Source organism: Zosterops lateralis, assembly GCF_965231275.1.
Source record: "Zosterops lateralis genome assembly, chromosome: Z".
Lineage (NCBI taxonomy): Eukaryota > Metazoa > Chordata > Aves > Passeriformes > Zosteropidae > Zosterops > Zosterops lateralis.
Genome location: NC_139800.1, coordinates 10,928,000 through 10,949,872, shown reverse-complemented (window position 1 = coordinate 10,949,872; position 21,873 = coordinate 10,928,000). Strand labels below are relative to the sequence as shown.

General features: G+C 38.7%; 1 protein-coding gene across 1 annotated transcript in view; it reads left to right on the top strand.

The window, feature by feature from the left end:
- Positions 1–21,873, top strand: part of NDUFAF2 (NADH:ubiquinone oxidoreductase complex assembly factor 2) — a 70,268-nt gene that overhangs the window by 32,293 nt on the left and 16,102 nt on the right. The window contains exon 2 of the mRNA XM_083883655.1: positions 5,822–5,911. Within this exon, the coding sequence (XP_083739781.1) occupies positions 5,822–5,911 (90 nt within the window). The remainder of the gene's footprint in view (positions 1–5,821; positions 5,912–21,873) is intronic.

The following is a 21,873-nucleotide window of genomic DNA, read 5'->3' as shown; positions in this document are numbered from 1 at the left end:
TTTTCTTTGCAAACCTCAGACCTGGAATCCTTTTGTAAAATTAATTAAAATATACTAAACTCCGAAGGTAGCATTAGTACCCTGAGAATGTATGCGCAGCTAGTTGTAGTAATGCTATTCATTGTGGAAAAAGTGGAGATGGTAAATGAGTTTTGCAAAAGATTTCTAATTGAAATGTAATGAATCCTCCAAACCAGTCCGTAACACTGCTGTGTTGAGTTGTATTGCAGAATGGATGTTCTTCACAGCTGTGACTTTCTTTTCATTTTATTTACAATTTCTTCCTGTCATTTACCCACTTCTCTTCCCTGTATCACTGGTTTGTTTGTTTATCTCCCTGTATTCTGTTTTTATTTATGAGTGCAAGTTATTGTGCACTATCTGCTTGCTAAATTCCCTTTATACTTGCTAAATTCCCGTTTTAAGCCATTTTCCATATATTTACAGAATAAATTCAGCACCTCATTCTTAGATTTATTCATATTTTGACAGTAATTGGTAGAAAAGTGTTTCTTGAATCTGATAGACCAAAAGAAACCAAAAGAACTGTTGGGAGAAGACTTCTCTTGTGACAGACCATTGAGCTTCCATCAGCTCTCCAAGGAACTGTCATTTGTACTAGTATCATTTGCACTTCTGTTCCCAAAAGAATGTAATGTTCCATAATTCTAGCAGGCTTATTGTAGACTCATTTACAAAACTGCATTTTTTTAAAGACATGGTATGTGTTGGCCTTCACAGATGAGGAGGAAGGCTTTCCAGTGAGCAGGGAGTGGGAACTGGTGGTGCTGCATCCTGATGCCAGACTAAGGGAGCTCAGGGGCTTCAATGGCAGTGCATATTTAGCAGAGGGATTTGTCTGTCCCTTGAAGGAAATTGTTTCTTAAACAAATGTTACTTAATTTAAGTGCCACAGTCTAAGATACAGCACGTTTGCAAAACAAGATTTATGTGAACATATATAAACTGCATGGGCACTGATCCCAGAGAAAGTTACTGACTTTGTAAGCTGGCAGTTCTTTTGGGAAGTGAAAAGGGACCGTGATGTTCGTAGTGTATGTGAGTCTTTTTCTTTGACAGTACATATTCCCAAAAATGGAAGCAATTTCCCTGGCTTCAGACTCTCAGTAGAGGTCTGAAGAAATGTGTCTTCCTTTGGGAAGAAATTAGTACTTGCAGACAACTCCGGAAAGCCAAATGTATTGCTGTTATATTTAAATATAAATTGCAAAATTGAATCACATTTTTTTACCATGAGTGCCTCATCCTTACAGCTTTTTTGGACTTCCTGAGTCAGCATTTAACAAGTTTAATATTGCTTGATCCTGCATTGCTGTAAAACTGTGAAATCACTGATCTGGTTCATTTCAGGTTAATGGAAATCAGAACCATCGAACATATGTGGCCTTGCTGCTCTTAAAAGTTGAAATGTGTTTCTGTTATGATTTTATAAAGTGGAAGGCGTTTTAGATGATTTTAAGTGTGTTAATTATTGGAGAAAATAGAACTACATCTGTAAGTGATAGATGTTAGTTGCAAATACTTTACTTTTTTGTATTTCAGAATACTGTAATGAACTGTTGGAAGTTATTAAGTTGTCACTAAGCAAAAGTTAATTAACCTCATAGAAATCTAAATTTGCAAAAAAAATTGTTATTATTTTAAAATATTTATGTCTTTCCTAAGATGAAGATAATTGTTACAGAAACACTGCAGTTATGACCACGAGGTAACATGAAGACAGTTGTCAGTGAACAGACTCCCTCAGCTAAAAATCTATCCAGAGGAAAAACAATGGCTTTCACAAATTAATGTGAAATTAATTAAACTCACCTTTAAAATGGTTGTCTTTTCAACAAACTTTTTTCCCTTCTTCAGTCGAGATGAAGACACTCGTTCTTGTTCTGACAGTGATGGGCTGCTCCTGCAGCCTATAGATATATTAATCTACATTTGTTACTTCTAGAGAAGTAGTTTTCCCTGTCCTTTGTATGAAGAACTGCTCATAGTTTACTTGCTTTGGTAATTTAAGTACTGTTTCACATTTAGCAAAAACTACAGTTTATTTGGTGGTTAACAAACAGGAAAGAAATGAGTGACCCATTCGTTAAGTGTTGTAAGATGCTGATGAAAAAAAAAAAATTAGAAACCTTTGAGTACGTGAAGTTTATGTTGGGTTGCTGACAATTAAATAATAGGCTGTTAGTGAATGAAATATAATTTAATCTCTTTGAAGTACATAGCGTTCAGTAAAAAGGGATGCTTTAAAATGCTTCTTTCATCATGAAGTTTAGAGCACTGCTGTGCAAATTGGAATTTAGGCCATTTACCTTAAATTCACAAGGGCTGCATATTCAGTCTGTGCATTAAAAAAAATAGTGGAGTGTTTCTTCCATGGACTCTTAGCATGCAGACATTGCAAATCAGAAAGCCAAAAGAGTCCTGGTCCTGAGTTCTCATGAACATCTGATACTCATTCAGTTTGAATGGGAATTGTTACTTTCACATAGTAGTGTGTGAGAGGGAGATCCTGCTTCCATCTGCTGACTGCAAAACATGCTGGTATTTTGTGTCTGGCAGGGGCTCTTGTTCAGGTAGCTCAGTTCAGGTACCAGAAACATCCAGCTCCCTGTTGCTGGTCCCACTGTGTGTGTGGCCGTAGTTTGTTTAGCTGTACACTTGTAGAAATTTATTTGAGGGTTAACAGGAAATCTTTTTCAAGTAATGGTTTTGTAAACAGTGAAAATCAATCTAGGGCTGCTGAAAATCTTTAGAATAGTGCATGTACTTATTTTTTTTAGAAATTGGTATAATAGTTCAGTTGTAGAACACCACAATTTTGGGATTCATTGTGTATTTTCATCTGGGAAGTTCTTCAATGGCTTTTTCTAAATGTAAATACATATATATAATATTTAGTGACTACAATATATTAACTAGGATGTTTTGCCCATAGAAAGACCCTTAGAATATTTTGATTTTTCAGTAACCTTTTTGTGGGTTTTTTTTTAACCCTTTCAATGTCAGAGTTGAGATAATGAGGGGGAAAATTACTTGTCTCAATCCTAGTTAGTCTAGGATATTCAAAATATTGATTTTATAACATCTGTCCATATCTACTGTTAACCATGGGCTTTGTTGTGAAAATATAACCTGGTTTCTAGGCTCCTTAGTCTATAGATAAGTCTGTAGAAATTTAGAAACTGATCCATTATGCCATTGGCCCTTTATGTTTCACTGAGTATTTCCTTTGCTGGCTTTGACTATCCCCTTCTTATGCCAGCAGGCCACAAAACTTCTGCTAAACAGTTTTGGTTTGGGTCTTTCACACAAATTCACCTGTTGGTTTTTCCATAGACTGGGTCTGAAAAGTTTAGGGAAAATATGTAAAGTAAGAAAGTATGTAAATGTAACATATGTAAATACCGTATCACTTGCTGGAGGATCTGTCAATTACTTAGGCTTCTTGGCCCTTTCGCCAGCTTGGAAACTCCAGCAAAACTGCAAATCTTGGTTCCTTTGGTGTTCAGTGTAAAGGGTGTTGTATCTGATATTCTGTGTGAAAATTCTGTACATCTAGTAAATTCTTTCTGAAGTGATCTGCTTTTTGCTTTAAGACACAATTCAATATATTCTGTATGTTGTGTTATGTATATAATCCCAACCTGAAGCATTAATGATTCTTCAGTGTTTCTAACACCCAGCAGTCACACGAAAATGAGAGTAATTTTAAAGTTAATACTGTTCTTATGGTGCTATTTTTAATTGCTTCATATGTATGGTCTTACAGGTGAAATTTCTTGCATTGCTGTTGCAAAGACCCAGGTTTCTGTTTGAAAATATGGGAATGAATTAATAGGAAGAAAAAGTCAATAAAGTCAACAAAGTGAAAAAGCACTTTCCTAAACTGTAAAATGTTTTAATTACATCTAAAGAAGCCTCAATGTAATTTTCCTTACAAAAGCCTATGTAAATTATTTGTCAGTGGTGGTCTGCCAAAAAAAAAACTAGGGGACAAGGCAAATCAGACAGTTGAAATTAATTAGTGTCATGTGTGCCTCACAAATGCAGAGAACCTTAAAAGCCACCAGCAGTACTCAAAATAACACATTTGGGAAATAATTTCTGAGTTTGGCTGTACAGTGTAATTTGACTGTGGGATCTGGAGGATGAATTTTTATGTGAGTTTTATGAAAGCTTGCAGGAGAATAAGAAGTGGAATATTTTGGTAAATAGTACCAGTCACAAGCTGTGGTAGCAGTTAAAAAAAAAACAGTTCCTCACTACTCTTTTTAATGGAGATTTATTCAGATGGTGTAATACACAAATTATGGACAGCTGTTTAAAAGGTGCTGTTCTAAGTCTATTAACTTTACAAGATTGGAGAAGAGTGGTTTTTTCTGAGATTCATATAGGATCAGCCCTAATTAGATACCTCTTCAGCTTTTCTGGAAGTCTTCTGTATGAGAAGAAAGTAATTCTGTAGTTTTGTTTTGCTGTGTAGATGAACAGCGTAAGAAATAAAATCATCCATGATACTGTTGAACAAAAAATATGTTACAGCAAGGTACAAACTATAATTTCATCAGCATATAGGAATTGTATATTTATAAAACAAATAAGTATCAATCCTATAGCTTCCAACACTGATTAAAAATATCTAATTTTGAAGATGAAGGCATTCTACACAAAACTGTTTGCCTGATGGCATATCTTGAAAGAATAAAAATGTTTAATTGCTTTAATATAAATATAAAGCTTAGAGAAGGAATTTCAGATTATATACAGGTTCTTACTTTACTGTATTAAATACTTCATAATGAATACTAATGTGCAGTTTAGCTACTAAGGGTTCCAAGTCCCAACTGGTATCAGTTTTTAAATAACTTCAGTTGAAATACTTACTGAAAGCATACTGAAAGAATGAACTGCATTAATCGCTTCATTATGAAATAAAATGTTCTATGCAGATGTACTTTGTATTTCCTCAAAATGTCGAATTTCTCCATATCAGCACCCCAGGAAGAGAAAAATCTAGTAGAAAGAGCCTAGGGAATATTGTTATGTTTTATCCTGTGAGGGATGGGAACCTTGCATATATTTCCAGTACCTGCTAATTTAAAAAGCAAATTAAAATACTCTTTCTCCATACAGTAATATAAGGTCTGACAGTCAATCTGCTGTGTACCACCTTACTGTTCAAACTTTTTAATTCTTCTTTGGCGGTAATAGAATCAGAATGTGGGATGCAAGTTCAGGTTCCCCACACTGTGTCCCCTTTCAATATACTGAATATTCCCAATCAGATTCCTACCTACTATTTTTTGGTTTTTAGCAAAGAGGATATTTATTTTGTAGGCAGTTGTGAAAAATCCCACCAAGATGAGGCAGTTGCCAGTGACTGGAGATGATGTGGCCTGACTGCTTTGCAAACCTAACCAGTGAGGCTTTGCGTGCTGTTTTTCATCATCAGTAATACAAGTCAACTTGAAAATAGAACATGGAAGCTTTTCTTAAAGTTGCTGAAATATAGCATTTCAAATTGACATCTAGATGGTAATAATTTTCACAGTATTTCAATCTTTTATTTTCATCCTGTATGTCATTGCACTCACATAAATACATATAGTTCTTTCAAAATACTAAGTGATCAGCAATTACAAATTTATATGGAAATACATAATATAGATACATATATAACTATATAAATATAATTAAATATTATATATACTATGTATTCTTATATATAACTACATAAAAATATATACAAAATATAAAATATGAATATATGTATTTTTCTTTCCTTTTTTTCCTGCTATAGGACAGATTATACCAGAAAGAAGATTTGTAGAAGCAGTAAATCGTGAAGCGTATCAATATCAAATGGGTGACTTTCCAGCAGAATGGGAAGGTAAATATTTTGGCTTTATTTCAAGATAATTTTGCCATTGAATGTAGACTCTGTATTTTTAATGGAAAGCCTGACAATGTAAACAAGTAATATGTCATCTTTCATTTTAGGTAAGGCGGGCTTTTATTTAACTGCATAACAATTATGAATTCTTAAAATAACCTCTTTAAAAATAGGATAAATTTTGTTTGAGAAGTTGGTACTTCTAAGGTAAAGCCTATGTGGAGATGACTTATTCCCATTAATGTGGCAATATTTGTGCCTGTGGAGGATCTGATTGAATAACCAGCATGAAATGCATTAAATAACACAAAACTTCCTTATTATTCCTTCACTGTAGTGTTAATTTGTAGGTCAGTTGACCTACATGTTGGTGGCACAGTGATGGGGCTGCTTTTTTTATGGTGTATTTGGTTTCCTATCCTCTCCCTTGTGCAATCTAGTAGAGAGTTGGAGAACCTGTTAATAATTAACCATTTTGTCCACCTGCTACTAATTAAATTCTTGTCTGGAAATTTGGGATATAATAAAAATTTTGGGAAACTTGGTGCATTTCCTTAGGATTACCTGATCAGCTTTTGTAGAAAGAGAGAAACAGGAGAAGGGGTATGTGTTGGTCTTTGAGATTGGTAGGTGCTTGAGCCAAGTGTGGGGTTAAATGTGACTTAAAATCCAGGACTCTGCAGCATAAACAAGAAATCCCTGAAATAATACATAGACACTACTCATCACTCAATACGATTTTTGGAGAGAAAAATACCTAAGCATCTCCCAGAAGTTCATTGGTGTAAAGCAAATAGATTTTAAGCAGTATGCATTTAAGTATTAGAATTCCTCATTGTTGAATATTCTGCTTGCTGGAAGTTCGCATGAGTCCAGTAAGAGATTAAAAGCAATGGTGGAAGAAAAATTGTTCTTATACACAAGATACTACTGTGGTTTAATTTATCAATGAGCTACAAATCAATTGAGTCTATAACATGTTTTATACATGTCTTAGTATACCTGCTTTACCTCATTCCCTTTCCTATGTGCTTGATTCTCTTCTCTGAGGGAGATGATACTGAGCAAAGAGAAGACTTCAGGCCCATTACATCCCTTCATGTAGTCAGTAGAGAAATAGAAAACATTCTTACCTTATCCACTGTCATTACATTAATTCCTAGGATTTTTGCTGTAATCAGAAAGCTGAGCTTCAGAAAGCTACTGAAAGGTGTTTCAACACTATTGGTAGTATTTGCCAACTATGGCAAAACCACAATATCAAGAGTTTCTGTCTTCTACTCCTGCACTACCCACATTGGGTTACCCAGTCTTGCTCTAGTTGTTTCTGGTTCTTTGTCAGTCCAAGATAGCCATCTTCTGAAGAAGAGCAGCAACCTGATAGGCTTGTTCTAACTAAATCCTCTAGTGCTTGAATGGATGAATGCTATTTATCCAGCCTTCTGAAGGTCTTTTTCCTCATCCAAAAGTTCTCCACCCATCAGAGCTCATCTTAGTTCCCTGTGACTGTCATGCAAACTCTGCACCACAGACACTGAGAAGCATATATGAACTTTCAGGTAACTCTGCTCTCTTGTGAATGAATTCTCGTTCAGGACAATTCAGTAGTCTCTGTCTGCACTTGGCTGGAATTAACAGGAACACAATGCAGACAGAATGTCTCAGATGGGTGTGGGCTAATCACATTTTCACAAATAGTCTTAGACTGCAATGTTCAACCAAATCGCTCTACAAAACCCAATTCTTTGTGCTATTGGGATGTGTATAGCACTAAAATGCTGTATCTCTTTTCAGAAATTTAGCACAAGTGCATGTGATTTGACCGTGTGGTGCCTGGAAAGTTGCAAATTTTTGGGAAGTTGTGTGTGACAAGACCTTGAAGTCAAATATCACATACCTTTATGGGCATATGGACTTGCTTAAAATGCTGCAGCTGCCAGATCTGAGACACACTTTTCAAATCAAGGCACCCTGTTCAGGTTTGGTTTTGAGAATAAACAATTAACTGGCCAGTCCTGTTTCTATAAGCTATATTTACAGTTTTATTACTTAACTTCCTCATCTTCGTAACTGTGAGGTTTTTTCTTTGTGATATTGTCAGCAAATACAAGGAATTCACAGAGGAAAGGAGAATTTGCAGTTTGCAGATTGAATAATAGTCTTTTCCTCTTAAGTTCTTGTTCTGATTTTGGCCAAGAATGGAGTTAATTTTTTGCAATCACCGCGAGAGTGTGTGGCTGATGCGGTGTGGCCAGAATCCAGGTGTTATACAATACCACCTCAGGTTATTGCAGGGAGTATGGAAAGGGGGACTCTGGCTTCTGAGAAAAAGGGTCCAGATTCTGGTTGGGAAAAAACGTGGCTGTGGTCATCTCACATTATCATCATCATTGATGAGCATTTTGCATGTAAATCACCCTCTCTTTTGTATGCTTTTATTATTAGTATTAATATATGTTTGTTTTCTTATCTCATTGCTGTTTCTAGTAAATTGTTATCTCACCCCATGATCTTTGCCTTTTGTGCCTCCCATCCTCCTCCCTGTTCACCCTCAGTGCAGAAGAATGGCAGAGGAGGGGAGAAGGAGCAAGCAGGCAGCAGTGAGATTTGGGGAGCTTTTGTGGGAGAACTGAACTGGGGAGTACCATTCCTCAACCACAACAGTACTGAATTTCTCTAGAAAGAAGAGATGCATGCATGCTTTCTCCCCTATGCATTTATTAAGCAGAATGGGTGTGTAGTATATGCTTCTGAAAGATTGTTGTGGTTTGAAAGCAAAACGAATGAGAGGCTCCAAGTCAGAGATATAATTTAATAAAAAGAAAGGTAAAAAGGTAAAACAAAATAAAATAAATGCAATAACACAAAGGATCACTGACAGAGTCAGAATACAACCTGAGCAGGATGGTGGAAGCAGTCCAGGTGAGGTGCTCTTCCTGAAGCAGTGATCCTGTAGAGAGGTCTGGGAGCTCTGGTCCTCTGGGAATCCAGTGGGTAAGTGCCCTTGCACTGTCCCACATACCAGCTTATATCCAGGTGAGAATGCTTGGCTCCTCCCCCTGGGCAGAGCGTCTCACAATAGCATGAGAAGTGTGAAATGGGTCCTTGATGGCCCATTAACAGAGATAACCCCTGGAGGGAGTTACCTGTGACTCATGGGCCATTAGCAGAAGACACCCCAAAGGCCATTAGCAGAAGAGGCAGGGGGCTTGGGAAAACACTAGTCCACCTGGTTTCAACAGTTCATGAAGATGGTGATAGAATAAATACTTTGTGTACATCCTACACTGCAACCCAGGACAAAGATAAAGATGGAAATTTTGGAAAAAAGGCTGAAAGGTGTTGCCCTGATTTTTCAGCCTTCTGATGTTTTCGCATATCTAGTGGAGCTTTCTCACAAATTGTAAGATAAATGAAGAGTGATGTTTTGTAAATACATTCCTTTCCAGCAGGACAAATTGATGAACTTCTGGTTTGACCAGTGGGGTCAGAGAGGTGTCAACCTCATCCCCCCAATCGCTGGTCAAAGTCCAAACCCTATTTAAACCCTGAATCCAAAAATTCTTTCTTCTTTTTCTCACTCTCAGCTTGACAGGTGAGTGTGGTTCTCTAGCAACAAAAATGTGCATTTTTGTCCAATGCTACTTACTCTAACCTTTGCAAATGATTTTGTGGATGTAGAATTTTAAAAAGCCAAAACTGGTACTTCTGCTCTGGGTGTAGAAGCTGCTCAAAGAGCTATGATGTCTTTGCTACATATTCTGGGGTTTGAGAGATGTAGGATGCTCTGCATTCCAGTTCATCACTACCACTTTTTTGCCCCCTGTAAAAAAAAATTCTGAATTATTTAAAAATGAAAAGGAATGGAAAGTGTAGATCGTTCAAATACTACTATAGAAGCCAATTATTTGAGTAAGAACAGTTTAATTCAAGATTTTTAGACACTCTTTGTTGAAATGCTCATTTCATTTCTGTCCCAATTTTTTCCTCTTTAAGAATGGTGTGGAAGTTTCCCAGGCCCACAGGACCTGTGCTGAACTTTCACTGTGTGTCTTCTGTCCAGATGCTTGAAAATTTCCCAGTACATTCTTTCTGTGGGTGTTCACATTATAATTCATGCTATTATGGATGCTGATCATTCCAGCAAATGGCCTGAGACTTTGCAGAAGGAGTTCTAAAATACTTTCTGTTTCTTCAGAACAGTAAAAGATGAATATAAGGTTAGAATCCTGTTTAATATTTCTTACTTTGTTTTCTCTTTGCTCTTAGACTCTGCTGGGCACACGCATCTCCAGGGGCCTCCTCTCCAAACCCTGTGTAGGTACTTTGACCTCCATGGCCTCTCCTTGAGTTCTGGCTGGTTCTCCTTCCTATCCCTCTCACACTTTCACTTTTAGGGCTGTGCTGAAGAGTCTGTTGCCTCATCCCCTCCTTTTCCTGGCACCTGTAGACAGCTGCTTTTACTTGGACTGTCTGTTCTGCCAGGACTCAGTTTTTTTTATTTGCAGACAATTCTTGATGGCCACCTCATTTAAAAGCAGTCGTCCCAGCACCCTTTCCCTTTCTTTGTTACCCTGCACAGACTGACTGTTTGACTGGGAAAAGAAACCTCTTATGACCAAAATTAATAAAAGTACCTGTAAATACTTACAGGCACCACTTGTCTGAGGAGAACTGACGCAAAACCAGGGACAAAGGATAGCATAAGTAGTGGGAACAGGCTGTAGAGAAATTGGAAGAGAAGCCAAGTTAAATCTCATTCTGTACCTAAGACATTCAACTTGGACAGCTGGTAATCTAAGGAACTGGTTCTGGTGCTGTGTTTATCAAGTTTTAAACATATAATAAGGTAAAGTAGAAAGCTATAAAGCATCACAGACTCAATCTGTGCAAGGTGTTTCTTTGAGAGAGTGTTTACTCTCCTACAAGGCCAAGGGTTTACTCCTGAAGGACTTGTCTGGAAATTTTATCCTAAAGATGTTAGTTTTAAGTGCTCTACAGGATTGAATTATCTACATTCTGAGACCCGTGAATCTTATGAAAAGTTCTGAAACGTCCATTAAGGCTTTTGTAAAACTAAAACAGAATCTCTTGTGTTATCCTTAGTGTTAGCTCTTTGTACACATAAAATTAAATTAATTTTAATTTTCAAAATCTAAAAGTGGATTTCCTCTTGTATTGTAGTTTTAAATTTAGAATGCAATCCATATGTATAATACAAATATTACCTGTTTCTGTTTAGGCAAAGTCTGTTATATTTTACTTCAAAGTGTGAATGCCTGCTTTTCCTTAGGCAGTATGGATGCACACAACAGATAATATTTCTGTATTTTTGTTCTGAATGTTCATCTACTGAAGAATGTGTAATTTACCTCCTCAAGACATGTCAATAGTGCTCATGAGGGGAAATCTGTAACTTTGCATACTACAGAGATTCAGGAGATGGCATGCTTCATGCAGCATTTTATTGCCATCTACTCCTAATCTCTCTTTTCTTTTTCTTGGTAACGTTTAGTGATTAATGAGAGTCTTAATTTGCATGTTCATTTTATGGTCGTTGCAGTGTGTTATCTGCCAGTAGGAGCCTTAAAGTCCAGTGAAAATTTCATCCATACTAATAAGAATGCAAATGCGTGCTGATGAAAGAATGCAAATGTCTCAGGGTAAGAAATGTCCAGCTTACTTGCAAAATTTATTTTAGACAAAGGTGGAATTAAAATGAGTGCATCCAGATAAAATTAGAAGCAGCAGTTTTAAATGGAGGCAATGATTCATTTTACCAAAGCTTTGGGGGGCAACGAGGATGTTTTGGTTGTACTCAGTACATACACATTACCTTCTCTGCCAGGTTTAAAACATCTTGGCTGACAATGGTGAAGGCATTTTGTTTTGTTAGCTTGGAGAATAGGAATGTTGTGTAAATTTTTTTCCCAGCTATAACTGTCAGTTGTAACGTGGGGGTCATGGGTTGGAGACAGACGCACAACACAATAACTTCTCCTGAGTTCTGAGCAACAGCTAGCCACTTTATTGTTCCAAGCTTCCTTTTATATAGCCAGTTTGAATTTCCCAGGCTTGGGAAGCCTATTGGCCGGGAATCTCTGCACCTGTGGGAATCTCTGGCCAGTGATGTGTCTGCATCCAGTGCTTCATGGGATTGGCTGAGGTCTTTGTTCCCTAGGGACTTCCAGGGACAAGCCAGGTCAGGAACTAAATCATGTGTTATGATCATTATGTCCAGCTGTAAACCAGCATACATTGCTACGTCTCCTCCCTTTGTTTTTATTAAAATGCAAATTGCTGTTATCTCATTTGCAAGGGCCTTTTTGCAGACAGGGTAACAGAAGACAGTGTGGGTTTAATTTGAATGAGGTTTTGACAAACTTAATTCTTAGACAGTCATGTGTTTCATGTACGACTGAAATTGCAGCATTCACTTTCAGGAGCTGTCAGGCGAGGTTACAGTTTTCTAGGTTGGCATATTACAAGTTAACTGCTTATGGTTACAAATTATAACTTAACACAAAAGCAAGAAAACATTCAACCTTTGAAACAGTGAGGAAAAACTAATTAACAGGAAAACAATTCGTGAACAGAAAAAACACTTTGTAAACAGAAAAACAGTTTTTAAACAAATAAAATCCTTAAATGAAATGCTGCTTTAAGAGTTTCAGATCTCCGTGGGGGTGGTGAACAAGTTGTTTCTATCACTGTTCCACACACGGCTCCAGAACGTCTGTTGACAGGCTGTCAGGAGGATGCTGCTTGTGGTTGTGGATGGGACACAGGGCAGGACGGACATATCTGGCAGGTACCCTGTGCGTTCCAGTGTCCATAGAAACATAAGCATATCCCTGTCCCCAGGTGATGACATTCCATGGGCCTCCCCACTTATTGGTGACAAGGTCTCGTGGCATTACTTTGGGTTTTGGTGACTGATTGTCGCCATATGACTGTAGTGATAGGAAGTGATTTAAAATGGCTGGGTTCTGGGGCTTCTCTAATATTCTTAAATGATTCAGTGTATATACGGCCTTAGCTATCTTGCTCTGTGGGGATTCACCACACATTCCTGCCTTGTTTTTCAAGTAAACTTTGTTTTAAAGTGCCACATGCTCTTTCCAAGATGGCTTGTCCTATTGCTAAGTGAGGGATACCTCTGTGGTATGACACACCCCAGAGCTGTAGGAAATGTCTTGTTTTTTTGTGAAATGTATGCAGGATCGTTGTCTGTTTTGGTGGAATGGGGATACCTAAAGCATCAAAGGCTGATCTCCAATGTGCAGTGGCGTCCTGACTTTTTTTCTCCTGTGTTTACTGTAGCCCATATTGCTGATGAAAAGGTGTCAAAGGATAAATATATATATTTTTGATGTCCAAATTCAGGGATATGGGTGACATTAGTTTGCCAGACTTGCAAAGCACGTAGTCCGGGAGGGTTTACCTCTATCTGCAGTGGTGTAGTGTGGCCTTGGCAGTCAGCACAGGTGTTAACTATAACTATTACGAGCCTCAATGTTTGACAGCTGGAGCTGTCATTATAATGCTCAAACACCTTGGTGGAAAAAATCATGTGATGCCTTTGCTTGTGCCAGCACATCTGGCTGTGATGCTGTCCAAACAGGGCCAGCTAGCTTATTTTCTTGAGCATTGCTTTCTGTGATAAAACCTGGTAAATTTGTGTGACTTGTGTTGGGTAATATGTAATAAGGGCGAGTTCTGGCTTCAATAGAATGGCACAGAGTTTTTAGTAAATCAAATAGTAGTGCGTTATCAATTGCCTTTAGCAGTGCTTTATCTAATTTTTGTGTGATATCAGCAACATAGCAGAGTCAGTCACAACATTTAGAAGAGTTTGGGGACAATGTTGGAAAGCCATAGCCATGGCATGCAGTTCTACTAACTGCAGTGATCCATTTCCATAACCTTCCAAAGTTTGCCACTCACCTTCCCCTTTCCATGTTAGAAAGGCCTTCCCATTTTCCCAGAACCATCAGTGAACTCTGTAATATCTTTTAATGGTGTTTGGCTGTTTAGAGGTTTTAAAGAGAGTACAGTTTCTTCACTCAATTTCAGCAGTCTATGGCTTGGTAAATAGTAAGTGATTTGTCCTGAAAAATTCTGCAAAGCACTTTGCAAGGCTGTATTGGTAGCAAAACACCATTCAAATTGCTCTTGTGTCACAGGAGTAATAGTTTTTGAAGGGTCTCTAGCGTTTAATTGTAAACACCTGCAACAACATTTGATAATTAACTGTGCAATTAGGTCAAAGATGGTGGGTGCTGTCTTTTTTGGTTGGTGAGGTAGAAACATCCACTCTAGAATGTGTAAAGGATCAAGCCAGTGTGTATCCCACTGTCCAATAATACCAGTGGGATGAAAATTAACAATGAGAATAAACACAGCAGTACACACTGGGCATATCTGCTGGACTTGTCTGTTTGTAATGGCTTGCTGTATTGTTTTGAGAGCAGCTTTTGCCTCTGGGGTTAATTTTCTGGGGGAAGTTAATTGAGGGTCACCCTTTAGGAGGTCAAATAAAGGTGCTAATTGACAGTCAGTGAGTCCTAGGTAAGGTCTGACCCAGCTGATGGTACCCAAAAGGTTTTGTGCATCATTTAGAGTTAGAATTTTGGTTGAAAACTGAATTGTTTGTGGCTGTATAGTCTGATTCATTATTTTGAGTCCCAAATATTTCCAGGGGGGTTGCTGCTGTACTTTCTCTGGTGCTACCTGCAGCCCAAAATGTTTTAATGCTTGCAACAGGCTTGGTTGAATCACTGAGAGTTCTTTTTTTGTTTTGGGTTGCAATTAAAATGTCATCCATGTAAAGGTAACAGCATGCCCCTAGAAATTGTTCTCTCACTGATCGGAGTGCCTGAGCAACATAGCACTCACAAATTATGGGGCTGTTTTGCGTGCCTTGGGGTAGAACCAGGCTTTGATAATGCTCCACTGGTGCAGTGTTATTAACAGCAGGCACGTTAAAAGCAAACTTTGGAGTATCATCTGGATGCAGTGGAATAGTGAAAAAACAGGCCTTTAAGTCCACAACCAGGATGTCCCAGCAGGCAGGTATCATGGTAGGGGATGGCACACCAGACTGGACAGCCCCCATGCTCTCCGTAACAGAACTGATCTTTTTCAGGTCCTGGAGTAACCTCCACTTACCAGATTTCTTTTTTATAACAAATACTGGCATGTTCCAAGGGTTCATAGATGGCTCTATGAGTCCTTGAACCAGTTTTTCTTGTAACAGGGCTTTTAGGGTGTCAAGTTTCTCTTTTTCAAGGGACCACTGTGGTACCAACACAGGCTGAGTGGTGAATTGTTTTAGGGCTAATGTGGAATACTTTACATTCTAGAATACAGTGGTCCCTGTCAAAAATCTGTTCCCAACCAAACTCCCCTTGCAGATAGAACATCCCTCCAGAGATTAATTGGGGCTACAGTGATATATTGTAGCAACATTGGAGCAATGCCTGGCTCCTAGAGAGCAATGGCCTCTCTGAGCCCTGGGCACGCTGCTACAATATATTTGATGACTAAGCAAAAGGATGGGTGTTTGAAGATGCGAAAGTGGTTTATTCAGGAACAGAGGCAAGAACAGGGAAGGGGTCCAGGGACGAGGAATGGGGTTCAGGGATGCAACAGCTGTGAATAAAATCCAGGGATGAAAGCCAAAAATGGGCCCAAGGATCCAGGGTTATATACCAAAGTGGTATAAAGTAAGTGGTAAAAGTGGTGCAGAGATGTGGCTAAAAACCTGGGACTAATAGGATTATCGGGGTGTGGTACTGGAGCAAAAATAACGCTATATGGGGTCCAAGGGAAGGAAGAACATTCTTGGAATGCATGCATATATGGTGAACAAGGCTGAACAGGGTGACATAAACTTAACAAACCAATGCAACAATGAAACCCAAGAAATACTAACATGTGGCTTCAAAGGCCTGTGGGAGGGAGGTTATCCCCACCATGACCTAGGAGGGTTGAGGCATAGCTACCTTGGGGATAAGCATAAGCCTCTGGGCCTCCACAATGTATGGCCGAATTGTAGCTGTTTGTCCTTCAGGATTTTTTACCAAAACAGGCTTGCTGCTTAAATGGCTTTGTGTGGGCCCTCCAAGGCCAGCAATAGTAGATCCAGCAGGCTTGGTGGGCCACGATGGAGGCCAAGTGTGGGCAGAGATGATGGTGACATCTGCTGCTGTATTAGTTAAGCCACTGACATTTATCTGTGTAGGTTTAGCTTGGGACATTGTAACAGTACAAACCATATTAGGTCTTGGCTCGCTTACAACTTGAGTCCAGCAAACCTGGGGCAGTCCTGTCGATCTGAAGCCTTGGTCTCCTTGCTGCCTGGAATCTGTTTTAGGGACAGAAGACTTAAAAGGAATAAGTTGAGCAATTCTGGTGTTAGCAGGGATAGTCACAGGTGGAATAGGGGTTGATATGATAGTGTGTATCTGTCCTGTAAAGTCTGCAACTATGACACCGAGGTGCACAAAGACACCTTGCCGTGTGGCACTGGATCTTCCCAGAAGCAGTGAGCTCAGTCCTTCCCCTATGGGCCCCTGGGCCTCAAGAGGGACTTTATGTGCCTGTAATGAGTCTATGGTGACTGGGATTGAGGTGGATACATCCATGCCAGCTGATCCACTTTTCCTGGCTGTGAGTTGGTCACAGAGGCTTGTACTGGAGGGTGGGAAAATACTTGTGTTGTCACGCATTTTCCTCTCATGCTCGGTTTCCCATTTGCTTGGTTCTGGAGAGATTGTCCATTAATATGAAATTTGGACCTGCATACCTTGGTCGCATGTTTGAATCTCCCACATTGGTTGCAGCTTTTATTCATACCCCTCTGCTCTTGAAGTGTCCCCTGTGGTATAGGCTGGTGTTTACACTTTACCTTTATGTGGCCTTGTTGTCCACATTTGAAGCATTGGGGTGTTTGTTTAACAGCATCTGTAATAGTATTAGCTAAAATATCCATGTTGTAAGATCCAGTCCCAACCTTAGCACGTGCATTTATCACATTCTCCAGGGGTGGATTCTCTTTAGGTAATGCATCTGTAGTTTTTCTACACTCCTCATTTGCTTTATCTCATGCTAACTGTAGTATTAACTGGCTCCTTACTTCACTGTTTGCTATCTGTTTTTCCACAGCATCTTGTAAACATTTTACAAATTGCATATATAATTCATTGGGGTTTTGTTTTATACTTGAATAACTTTTGGTGGGCACAGACGTACTTACAACTTTAGTTAGAGCTTGCATTGCTAAGTCTTTTGCCTGGGCTAGGATTGGGGGATTCAGGCGTGCTTGATTTTGTGGGTCTTCTGTGGAGGGCAGTCCCGTAAGTTGGGAAATCCCTGCCCGAAAACGTGGATCTTGTTGCAGGGCCCTTGAATTTTCCAGTCTCTGGTGCTCTGCATGGGATTTCCACTTTGATTCAAACATCATATATTGCACTGTAGCACAGAATAAAGTGGCTATCTGCTTCATGTCATAGGGGGTTAGTTCGCTAGCAGTTATACATCAAAGCAGCCCAGGAGTGAGCCAGTCTGGTGTGGCAGCCCACAGCACAGGCACTGGGCATTTTAGCACTTCACAACACCTCCATGGCACAGGGATGGGGCTTCTTGGTGGCACAACACAATAGTCCCATGGGGCAGGCACAGGGTATTCCAGCTCTGCCCAGCCTGTGGGCACAGACACACATTCCCCTCTTGCTGTGGCTCCACTTGCGCTGTGGTCCCGCTGCCTCCCTCAGTCCTGCCACACGCTGGACTCCAGCCACAGGGGCTGCCAAGGTTTGTCTGCCTGCCAGAGTCCAGCCATGTGGAGGGGTGTGAAAAACAGCTCTCCAGGGCAAGGATTTGGTGGGGAGGGTGCATTCAGGGTGGCATGGCCCTGTGGGGAAGTGATTTTGTCCAGCCACCCCCTCTGCAAGCTCAGTAGGGTCCCCAACTCCCCTGCTATTTCCTCGGGCATCCATTTTTCTGCACTTCCATCAGTTTTTAACAGTCTCATCAAGTCTAAAATAAGTTTCCAGAGCTTAATAACTTTAATTGCTCTTTGATTGCCTCTAGAGGTGGCTTTAATTATGAATTGCCTAGTTCACTCCCAAGTATTCAAACCAAGGGCAGCCTCTTTAGTTATATCAAATCCATGTTCCTTAGTCCACCTTAGAAGATCTTGCAATGCCTTCAGATTATTGTCTTTTCTTCTAAAAGAGCAGATCATACCTTTAGGGTTTGATGTTCCTGTTTGGAGATCCATCCTCCCATGGCTCTGCCAGTTGTATTCTTCTGTGTTCAGGGGTAGGTGCAGAAGAATTCTGAGTTTGAGTGGTTTGGCAGAGCAAAACAGCTCTGCCCCCAGTTTTTGTAGCATCTTGCATTTTCCGGCTCCCATGCTGCTTTCTTGTCTCCCCTGCTCTTACCCAGGGGTGGCTGTTGACCTCACCCAGGGGCACCACGTGTTAGGCCAGGGTGGTGGGTTGGAGACAGACCCACAATACAGTAACTCCTGCTTTTTGAGCAACAGCCAACCACTTTATTGTTCCAAGCTTCTTTTTATAGACAGTTTGAATTTCCCAGACTTAGGAAGCCTATTGGTTGGGAATCTCTGTGCTGCCCAGATCTCTGGCCAGTGCTGTGTCTGCATCCATGGCTTAGATGGGATTGGCTGAGCTCTTTGTTCCCCGTGGGACTTCTAGAACAAGCCACGTCAGCCGAATCATGTCTGTTATCATCAGAGTCATTATGCCCAGTTGTAAACCAGCTGTACATTGCTACAGCTACATTGCTATTATTAAGTATTTGCATGTGTGCATATGTTGTTCAAATAAAACGTAATAAAGCACCTACCTTGTTTCCATCAACAAATATTTGAGTATGGTATAAAGCTGTTCAGTAATTGAAAAATTCATTCACCAAAGGTGTAATGCAGATCATAAAGAAAGGTGCAAGAGCTTTTTCTTTATTCAACTGTATACACATATATTTTCCAAAGAGAATCCAAAATATATAAATTTCAATATATTATTTACTTGAATTTTGTTAAACCTAGTGCTAGCTCAGTTGAAAATTCATTATATTTTTGTACACCTTCATTCTCCCTTTGCTACCTTGAATTTCTCTTACACTTGAGTTATGAGGTGTTTTTTTGAACAATGTGTTGAGTGCTCAGAATTTTATTGATAACTTAAAAATCAAAGATTTGAAAGGCTTTTAAAAATCTTCCTGTCTCAAAGAGAGCAACATAAAAACTGGTGAGAATTAAATGTATTAGAGGCCTCCCATTCTTATCCCCAAAGATTAAGGAGTCTTCAGGTGAATTATTAGTAAAATGTATTTCTTTTGAAAGACTGATAAAACTATTAGATGCTAAACTCCAATGTGCTAAAATATACTGGAATCAGATTATGTTTTCTTTGCTTTTAAACATCTTAAGCTTTTTGAAGAATATTTGAGAAGTGGATTTGCACAGAAGAATATGATAATGTTTAATTAACTTCATCTTGTGGATATAAATTTTTTAGTAAATTTTCATACTATATCCTCCCTCAGCTTCATGGCAGTGAAGAAATCTTTCATAAAATAATTACTTCCTTACACAGTTCCTGAGAAATATTAAATTAATTTATTTGTAGTAATTCAGAAAATAGTATTGATATTAGTGCCAATATGGTTTATGTACTGTTAAGCTGAAAAAGATTTGTACTCGTGATATTTATTAGAAAAAACTGAGATTAATAGCTCTAGTAAAGCCATTTATTCAAGTGTTGTTATAGCTGGAAAATAAAAGATCACAGTGTTAAAACTGTGTGCATTGTTTATGTATTTAAATGGATACAGTTCTGTTACAGGAAGTTTGATATGAAAAATCTTCCTAAATAAAGGTTTGTTTCTTTCCTTTTGAGTGTTGGTAGTGAGTTCAATTAATGAATGAAAATGTGTTGTGTAGTGGTCCTCACTTCACAGCCTCTGTTCACAGGACGGATGTGATTGTGTTGCTCTTCACTCTTTTGTTTGCAGCTCATTAAACGAGGTAGATAATTAAATGACAAAGTTGTTTACTAGAAGTATTTAATCCATCTGAAAATCATTAGTCAAATAACTGCTAAAAGTCACAGGTGTCTTGAAAGAAAAACTTGTATTGTTTATATTTCAGCAGTACTTTCTAACTGCAGCTACTTTTTGGAGTATTTAAATTCTTTTCTTTAGGGTATCAGTTATTATAATCATCTGAAATTAAAACACAGCTGCTGTTTTAAGCAAATACTGCCAATTTCAAAAGAATTATATCAGTTTTTACATGCTGAGAGCTGTGGGATTGAAAACAGTGGTATTATCCTTCCATGGGTCAGAAGCAAGGCATGGCAAGGTAGAAGATATTTGTTGCAAGTAATCTGTTAAATTTTGATGGTTTAAAGCTTTACTTTTTATGAGACATTTTGAACTAGTATTTTTTCCTCTTTTTTTCCTCCAGCTATATCTTTTATTGATTAGTGTCTAGTATACACACTTTGCTATATCTGAAATCTCTAGTACTTTTTGGGTTTTTTGAATGATGTTGCTAAGTATTTCAGTATTCTGAAACTGTTGCTAAGTATGGACAAAGGTAACTTCTGTCAGGAGGAAAGGCCTATGTGGTAAGATCTTCTTCTATAGCATGGTTGTGTGTTTTACAGTGTGTATGAAAAGCTACCAGCTGAGAAGTGATAGTCTCAGTTTAGTCTCTCATTCTGCCAGATTTTGCAGTTTGAAATCCTTGTAAAATTTAAATATTTGTAAGTGCTACAGGTACATGCAAAAAGTTCTGTAGTTGTATAGATTTAACTGGAAGTCATGGAAGTCACTTAGTTGTATTTTGAATTACCTTAATGGGCTGTTTTTCTTTCCACTGACATAAAACTTGCAGCAAGGGTGATGTTGACTGTTCATAGCTCTGTCGCTTCTCCACAATGACAGATTTGGATCTGTTTTTTGTTAGGACCGCTGAGAAGAGATGACAGGGACTGCTTTTAAGAAAAGTAGTTTGAGAAAGATATTTAAAAGTACATATCTTCAGGAAGTGGCATCTGATAGACAAGAACCAAAAGTGTTACCTTGCTTCATATCTTTACAGGTATTTTACCATTAAACTTTACTATTAACCAAGGTTATTTGCCATCCTGACTAAATTCCAAGCTGTTCTACCATATAGTGTCCCTTTGTTCATATGTTAATTGGAAGCTATTCTCCCTAAAATCAGTTGCATACTGCTGCTGAAGCCATGGTGTTAGTGTTTCACCCCTTATTTAATTGCACTTTCAGAAGTGGGATGATGTTATGACTCTGTGCAGGTTTTAGTGTCTTAGGCTTGTCTAAATCATTCCCTGGTTCCCCCCAAAATGCAGCACAGATGGTATTAGAAAATTAAAATATGGAATAGTTACTTCTTAAAGCATTTCTGAAGCTTTATAGATGGCAACAGGTGAGGCCAGAAATTTGGGTGGATTATAACAAAATGGTTTTTTTGCTCTAATTTTCAAGCATAGTAACAAAAATCTTAATTATCAAAACAAATATATGAAATAACATTTTGCTGCATCTCAGCACTTGAAAGTGGCTTTCCTTATGTTTGTCATTCTGTTCATTACTGGCTACTTGTGTTCTGCTACTAATTAATTGGAAAAATATGGGCAGAAAACACAAATGTCTTTGAAATATCCCACCAAGAACCTACCAATTGTGTGGATTAAAAAGGCATAAAATATGCTACAGTGGTGGTATTTCTAAAAAGTGGTGTCAGGTCATTCCTCTAAATAATATCTGTAATAGTTGGACCTCTCTTACTCTCTTAATTCACTGACTGTACAAAGTGAGACCTGTCAGCCTCTGTGACGGGGTGCCTGGATTGTTGCCTCCTGACAGTCCCACTAACAGCAGCATTAGTGATGGCAGTG